General features: G+C 32.3%; 1 protein-coding gene across 2 annotated transcripts in view; it reads left to right on the top strand.

Annotated features, from left to right (window-relative positions):
• Positions 1-8,461, top strand: part of LOC106463712 (importin subunit beta-1-like) — a 41,981-nt gene that overhangs the window by 7,825 nt on the left and 25,695 nt on the right. Inside the window, exons 4-9 of one of the 2 annotated variants that reach the window (XM_022391294.1) lie at positions 1,671-1,871; positions 2,431-2,643; positions 3,973-4,062; positions 4,383-4,493; positions 5,739-5,840; positions 7,660-7,831. In XM_022391294.1, the coding sequence (XP_022247002.1) occupies positions 1,671-1,871; positions 2,431-2,643; positions 3,973-4,062; positions 4,383-4,493; positions 5,739-5,840; positions 7,660-7,831 (889 nt within the window). Of the gene's footprint in view, positions 1-1,670; positions 1,872-2,430; positions 2,692-3,972; positions 4,063-4,382; positions 4,494-5,738; positions 5,841-7,659; positions 7,832-8,461 lie in introns of both variants that reach the window. The other variant, XM_013923774.2, reaches the window with a different exon arrangement.

The following is an 8,461-nucleotide window of genomic DNA, read 5'->3' as shown; positions in this document are numbered from 1 at the left end:
ATTTTTTTGTTACAAGTAATATTGTCTGTTGACTTGGTGGTTAAGACATTTGCAATATATCGAGTCACGACATCGAAACCTCTCACCGAATGTGCTCATGCTTTCAGTTATGGAACTTTTATAATATTACAGTCAATCCCACTCTTTGTTGGGAAAGAGTTAGTGGTGGGTGATGTTGAGTAGCTGTCTTCCCTATAGTCTATCACTTCAAAATTAGGGACAGCCAGTGCAGATAACCACTGAGTAACTGTGCACAAATTTCATCAAATAACCAAATAGTGGTGGGTTTAAAATAAGTGGTGAGTAATGTGTGTGTAGATGAAATTTTTGTTTAATACCTGTGTAGATTAAAAGCACCAAACATAAATTAAATTTTTACAACTAAACTGAATTTTACTGATTGTTATTAAGACCATGTTTTTCTCTCATAGAAAATAACAAACTTTAGACTCAATGCACTACTTTTTCTTCTAGGCATAATCCAGACCATTTTGTTTTTGTTGATGCTAGGTCTAATCCAGTCTGTTTTTCTTCTGTTGGTTTTAGGCCTGATCCAGTCTTTTTTTTTTCAGTCCAGTAATTGGGTGAGAGGGATTTTGGGAGTGTCTAAATTCATGTAAGAAAAAAATAGCTTTTTGTGTAGCAGGAAACGTTGCAGGAATGGATTTAAGAGAGAGGTTTATGTATTTGTCAAGTGTTATCTAGATGATTCGTCACAACATCAGTTTAATTTTGATTCCTCAAGGCAGTTTACATAGTCAATGACTTGTGTACTGGAGGAAGGAAGACAGCAGCTGAAACCATGGAAACCAAATCCAGTGATCTCTACAAACATAGCAGCCAATTAATCAAAGCACCAGGAAATTTAACTTGTTAACATTTTGAAATATATTGAAATGTACTTGTACTTTGGTTATGTTGTTTATTAGTAGCATATATCTTCCCTTTTAAAGTCTTTTATAAAACATTTCTATAAACCAATTATTTTATATGTAGCTTTCCTTTAACATGTTTTAATCTAAAGCATTTTGAGATAATTTTAATCTTGTACCTAACAAAGATAAATAGATGAATATTAATATAACAAAATGCCTGCCAGAAGGCCTAAGACAACTATCTTAAACCATAAAATACCTTCTATACCCTAGTCCCTCTGTAAAATATTTAGTTTCTTGATTAGGTTCTGTTGTTTCAATTTTAAAATGAGTACGTTAAGGAACATCAGGGGGAGGGGTGGGCTTTTAACTTATCAAACTATATTCTGTTCTGATCTCCAAATATTCATTTACCTTTTTTTTTAAACTCTTATAAAGTTGCACCTTTGTAAAGCTCAATATTAGGTTTAATCTCTTGTCCTACTGCCCTCAGAATTATATATGAAAGAAAACTAATTATACTGACTATATATTACCTCAATGATTTATACTTTATACAAGAGCCTTAAATTCCTCTATATGAATAGCTTTTGAAGGATCAAACATAAAACTGTAAAATACTACAACTCGTTTTACATAGTAGCATTTAGTTACTGAAGTACAAAAATGTGCCAGTTGTTTGTGTCTGGAAATAGTGCTTTAATTTCATAAATATTAACTGTCATTTCACATTGTCATGTTTAATAGTTCTGTGTACAGAATTGATTTCAATTTGTGACGTTTTTTTTTTTTTAGGTCTTGACATCCCTCGGGACAGAGACTTTGAGACCAAGCTCAGCTGCGCAGTGTGTTGCTTATATTGCAGTAGCAGAGTTACCACATGGATGCTGGCCTGAACTCATTCATCTTTTGACGCAACATATAACGGACCCAAGTAGCTCGGAAATGATGAAAGAAGCTACCCTTGAAGCTATTGGATATATATGTCAAGATATAGTAAGTAAACTGCATGATAATATATTGTCTTTATTACAATGTGGTGTAATAAAAATGGAAAAATTTGTTACACTCGGTGAGTTTCACTAGTAGCACTGCTGATAAAGAACCATTACGACAAGTTTTATAATTTCGTACATAGTATCTATGCAGCTTAACATCAGTCTAAGTTGTGGTAATATAAACTGCAAAGAATTAGCATCAAATTATTTTAAAAATTATTTGCAAATTCTTAAAAATACGTTGATTTTTTTGTGTAGTTTATAGAGTAAAGTAAATAATAAAAAAAATATTATTGCCTCATTTTATTAAATATTACGATAATATTTAAAAAATGTTTATTAATAAACAATGCTTCAACTGTACTGCTTAATTATATTAATTATTATTTTTGATGAATAAAAAAAAAATACATATTGTTGTATTGCTAATTTTCCCCGAACTTACTCTTAAAGTGGTTATTAGTTTATTTTGCACATGAGATTTATTATAATTTGGAGTGGTTTATTGTGTTTTTTTCCATTAAGTTTTGTGTATTTTTTTTTTTTTTTCTTTATAGGATCCAGATGTCCTTGTTACTCAATCCAATGATATTTTGACTGCCATAGTTCATGGAATGCGAAAAGATGAGCCCAGTGACCACGTAAAGTTGGCTGCTACAAACGCCCTTCTGAATTCACTGGAATTTACTAAGGCAAACTTTGCCAAAGACTCTGAACGTCATTTTATAATGCAAGTTGTTTGTGAAGCAACCCAGTCTTCAAACACTCAGGTGAGTGACAGGACCTCATTCAACAGACTTGGTTCTTCAAACACTCAGGTGAGTGACAAGACCTCATTCGACAGACTTGGTAAGCATGAATTTCCAAGTTACACCACAAGGATGTTAATAGGCGCTGTTGTTTTGTTAGGCCTCACTTTGAATATTGAGTACAGTTTTGATTTCCTTCTTTAAATATGGATATTGGCTTTAAATATAGGAAAAGTTTTTGAGGAGAGCTAAAAGTATGGTACTGGGAATAGAAGGGTTATCAATAAACTAAAGTATCTTAATTTATTTTCTCTTCAGAAAAAAAGGTTAAGAGTGATCTTAACTGAGTTGAGTACGTTATCCAGGGTATCAATAGGATATATAGGCCTCAGATTTCATTGTGCTGTATTCTGAAGAAAATATGATGAGAGAACACAAGTTTAACATTTGGAAAAGACAGGTTACCCTCCAGTTAAAATAGTTTTCCCTAACAGATTATTAGCCTCACATGAAATGATTTGCTGTCGGCAGTAGTGGAGGCTGGGACATTAAAAGTTTAATAGGGAAATCAATTTTTTTACATTTTCTCAGGGGTGAATGTGCAAGGACAACCCTGAAGAACCAAATGGTCTATTGTTCAGAGTATTATGTTATTTTTAACAAGTTTAGTAGTTTCTACTTTTTAGTGATCTAAAAAACTGGACATTTTATACCTGAAAATATGGTGGTAGAGTTACCGAACTGGGGCTGTTACATCTTAAGCTATATCACAAAACGTTCTGTCATTGTTGCTTATATTATTTTTATTGAGTGAACAACTTAAAACAAAATACATGTGTTACAGTGTAAAATCTTCCTACAGGCATGTTTAATGATAAAGCTTCATTGTTCAATACTTGGGTTTAATTTTTATTAAAGATTTTCCATTCCTTTGAAATGTGAAGAGATCTATAAACCAGTTTAGAATTTCAGTTGGAGCTGGGGACTGTATCTTTCGTATTTCTGGTCATATAGTTTCAGCTGATGAGTGCATTTAAAACCGTGTTCACCCAGTTTTGATAGTTTGAATGTTATTAATTAATATAAAAATAAATAATTTATAATATCTGGTGTAAATACCCTTCCCCCCCCCCCAAAAACCTTAAGGAGTTCTCTCTCTTATTGTTGCTGTTGTTTCTTTTTTTTTAAGTATTTTAATTTCACAAAGAATTTGTTTTTGATATTTGCAATGCTCTCGATACATTTTTTTAGATATTTTAGAAACATTGAATTTTAAGTTTTATTACTCTTAAACATTTGACTTACTAACTAGAAAGTATTTATCAGTATAGAAAACCTTAATAATTTCAGGTGCGTGTAGCCTCACTTCAGTGTTTAGTGAAGATCATGTCACTTTATTACCAGTACATGGAACACTACATGGGTCCTGCATTGTTTGCAGTAAGTATTACTTTTTCAGTTAAAGATGTTTTTAATAAATGTATTTCAATAGATCCACATTAGTCTAATTAAGTAATTATTTCTTATTTACATCATTTGGCTTAGCAGAAAGCGAGAACAAGAAAATAAATATACAAGGGAAAGGAAATTATGTTGAATTCTAACATCAAACTCTGAATAGTTTTGTCAGGAATTGGTAAGACTAACAAATATAAACTATAGTGGTAACATGTAAAACATTTTCTTGAAGAAAAGTCAAGAGGAAAGAAAAAGTTTTTTTTATTGGGTTTTTGAAGTTTTAACCATTTTCTCCGTCGTAGATCACTATTGAAGCGATGAAAACTGATGTTGATGAAGTTGCACTTCAGGGAATTGAGTTCTGGTCAAACGTATGTGACGAAGAAGTAGACCTGGCTATTGAAGCTTCAGAAGTTAGTAGTATAATTTTGTGGTGCTCACAAGGACATTAATTTATGGGAAAATAAATATTAGGCAAAAATACGAGTTTATTGCTTACTAAATTCTGTTTTGTTTTTCTTGTAATATGTACTTAAGTTTTTATCATTAAGAAGTAGTTCATGGAAAAAAAGTTTATCGTTGATTAAATTATCTTTCTTTTTTTTTCTATTAGCTTATTCTCTTTGCAACAAGTGTGGGATCAGAATACAATAAAATTCTTATACCTCATGATAAAGAAAAAATAAATTCATGAAAAATTTGTAAAAAAACTGTCAGAAATATTAAACTGGTCTGACAATGCACATCTAACAGTGACAGTTTCAATGTAAATAGTATATTTTGAAAAATTTATCACAGTTTACTCTCTGTGTTAAAATGTATGTTAAAAAAGAAACAGTATTCTATTTCTAACAATCACACCATACAGTGTGTGTTACAATGTAAACAGTACAGGATTGTCCAAAATTATCTTTTCTATTTTCAGATTGAATAATTAAATAACTTAAGAAATACAACCATGCAGTTTTCAACATCTCGTAGCCCAACTGAAATAGTTTTTATTGACATGTCAGTAGACTTGTACATGTGCACCATTTGTGGCTTTCAGCACATCTAAGTGATATTTGATTTCAGTCCATGCATGCTGCAACAGTTACAGTGATGATGGCATCCATTATCCTGGTCTCTCTAGCTCTGTGATGTTTGCTAGAGATGTGTAATACACGATATCCTTAACATACCCCTTTTCCTGTACTGGCATCTGTAATTATGCTGCAAATCAAATAATGCATTGAGCCTTTCTTGCATGGTTACCATTTTAAGGGTTAACACTACTCACTGGAGTGGAAAAAAAAACATGACAATGAAAACTGTTTGAATTGGGCTACAAGATGTTGAAAGCTGCATGGTTGTATTTCCTTAGTTATTTAATTATTAAATTTTAAAATAGGTAAGATAAATTTTCAACCATTCTTTATTTCCATTTTTTTACAACCTTGCACATGTGTGTGTTAGAATGGAAACTACATATTCAATAATTAACCAAAAAATAACCACAGAACTACTTTATTTCTTATTATGAATCTAAACTTAATTATACCTAACAAACTAACAGTTAAATGCATTTAATGCTTTTTTTTTTTACCTTCTTACATTTAAACAAGAAATCTGTTAATATAAGATCTGTTACCAATGACTTATTATTTTCTTTCTTGCAGGCGGAAGAACAAGGCCGACCACCTGAACGTACATCCCGCTTTTATGCTAAAGGTGCACTACAGTATTTGGTTCCTATCCTCATGCAGACTCTTACTAAACAGGTAAATTGTTTTGTTTGTTACACAGGATCATGCAGACTTACTAAACAGGTAAACTGTTTTGTTTGTTACACAGGATCATGCAGACTTACTAAACAGGTAAACTGTTTTGTTGGTTACACAGGATCATCATGCAGACTTACTAAACAGGTAGATAGTTTTGTTTGTTACACCGGATTATGCAGATTCTTACTAAACAGGTAGACAGTTTTGTTGGTTATACAGGATCATTCAGACTTACTAAACAGGTAAACTGTTTTGTTGGTTACACAAGATCATGCAGATTCTTACTAAACAGGTAGACAGTTTTGTTTGTTACACAGGATCATGCAGACTTACTAAACAGGTAGACTGTTTTGTTGGTTACACAGGATCATGCAGACTTACTAAACAGGTAAACAGTTTTGTTGGTTACACAGGATTATGCAGATTCTTACTAAACAGTAGGGATGTGTTAAACCTTGAAATATGTGACTGAGCATTGAAAAAAAGTTTATTTTGTCTTTAAAGAAAAGTTATGATTAAAGAAAGCCTAAACTTCAGCTATTTTACAGCCTTGTTTACAAAACTCGTTTACACTACTTTCTATGGTGTGTTATATTTGAAAAATATTGTTTAAATTCTTGCAACAACCTAAATTTGAACTTCCCTCTGCTTGAGTTATATGAAATCCTGTTTTTCTTTGGCATGCTTCCTCAGAAAGATGTATACATGGTTTGATAATTATTATTGGTTATTACTACTGTCTCATTTAGTTTTATGAGAGTTAAAAACCCTTTTTTAATTTGTGAAACTAACAAATTCTTCAGTAGTTACTTTATTATACAACATTTAAAAATGCTGTGTGTTGGTCAGGCATGGCCTAATGATTAGTGTGCTCAGACTACAAATCCAAAAGCTCATAATTTTTATGTCATTGCTGTAAAAGCACATTCTGAACTTTGGGGCCATGGGTATTCTAAAAGTGATACTCAAATCCCACTATTTGATTAGGCAAGAATAGCCCATGTGTTGGCAGTGGGTGCTGTTGGCTAACAATATACTCTTTCTAAGTTAGGGGTAGATAGTGTCGTGTAGCTTTTGTGCAAAAATACTAACAATAAAAATGCTGTAATAAATGCATTTAAACTGATTGGATGAGATAGGTCTAGACGTAGTAGAAGGTTAGTAAATTTTCGTAATCGTAAGTTCCTCTTCACGGATACTACTACCCATCTTGAAAATGTGTAGTGTAATTAGATTATTATGTTGCTTTACACCAAGGGTCTTTAGTGTATATCTTGCAGCTAACATGTTGCCTGCAAAGCCGTTTCAAGTAGCTAACTGTAGTAAGAGATTTAAAAGAAATGGTAAATTATTACTGGATACTTAAATCATAAATCTTGCCAAATCAACAGGGATGATTTTACACTATTGAGTTGTTTTTGTCACATGTATAGATGCCTTTACAAATTTGTCACAACAGATTGCAGTGTGGTTACATAGTCCAGCGAGTCAACATCATGGTTCACAGTGCATAAACGTTTGGGACCCCAGTTTTAAACTTTATGCATGATGATCAAAAAAAATAAAACATATTTTTATGGTTTTTACAGTTTCTTTAAGAAACATTCATCCCCTGCTGGGACAGCAGTAAGTTTACAGACTGACAATGCTAGAATCTGGGGCTTGCAGTGGACACAGCAGATAGCCTATTTTGACTTTGCTCTAAAACAGACAGAAAATCCAAGAAGTTTTTTAGTTTCACATATCTCTACCTTTAATATTCCCTTCTGGACTTTCAGATGTATATGTTGTTTATTTTTATGTTTTAAACTCTCAGGAGGAACACGATGATGAAGATGATTGGAATCCTTGTAAAGCTGCAGGAGTGTGCTTAATGTTAATGGCCACCTGCTGCGAAGATGACGTTGTGCCTCATGTTCTGCCGTTTGTCAAAGAAAACATAGTCAATCCTTCTTGGCGGTATAGGGATGCAGCAGTAATGGCATTTGGTATGCTTTCATAATGAATTCTGATTATTATTTGATTTTATAACTTGTGTTATTAATTGTTGAATGTGTTTAAAAGGAAGGTTTCTTGAATAGCAAGTATTTCATGGTGTTAATTAAAGGTGGCAAATAATGATAAATATTATTTGAGCTCTGTTCTGTATTAAACCTTCTCATGATGGTTGGAATCAACCATTACTCACCATGAATAATGCATGTTTATGTAGGTGTTTGTAGAATATATAGCTCATCAGCAAAGTGGCTGTGTAAGAACACATTTTAGTGAAGTATATTCTTGGATTTGCTGCTTGGCATTGAGTAAGGCTAACTTTGGAAAATTCCACATTTCATAGGTGTAATGCCTTAAACAGCAGGGATTATAGTTGAACCCTAAAGTTCCTAATTTACAAAAAAAATGTTCCTAAAAGTCACTTTTTGATTAAAGAAATAACTCCCAAAAGTGTATTTTCTTTTTTGGTTAAAAGAAATGATTCCAAAAGAGTCCCTTTCTTGTTAAAAGAAATGGTTCCAAAGAGTCCCTTTCTTGTTAAAAGAAATGATTCCAAAGAGTCCCTTTCTTGTTAAAAGAAATGATTCCAAAGAGTCCCTTTCTTGTTAAAAGAAATGATTCCA

This window comes from Limulus polyphemus, unplaced genomic scaffold, assembly GCF_000517525.1.
Source record: "Limulus polyphemus unplaced genomic scaffold, Limulus_polyphemus-2.1.2 Scaffold1466, whole genome shotgun sequence".
Lineage (NCBI taxonomy): Eukaryota > Metazoa > Arthropoda > Merostomata > Xiphosura > Limulidae > Limulus > Limulus polyphemus.
The sequence above is the reverse complement of the archived record's forward strand: the minus strand, read 5'-3'. Positions and strand labels throughout refer to the sequence as shown.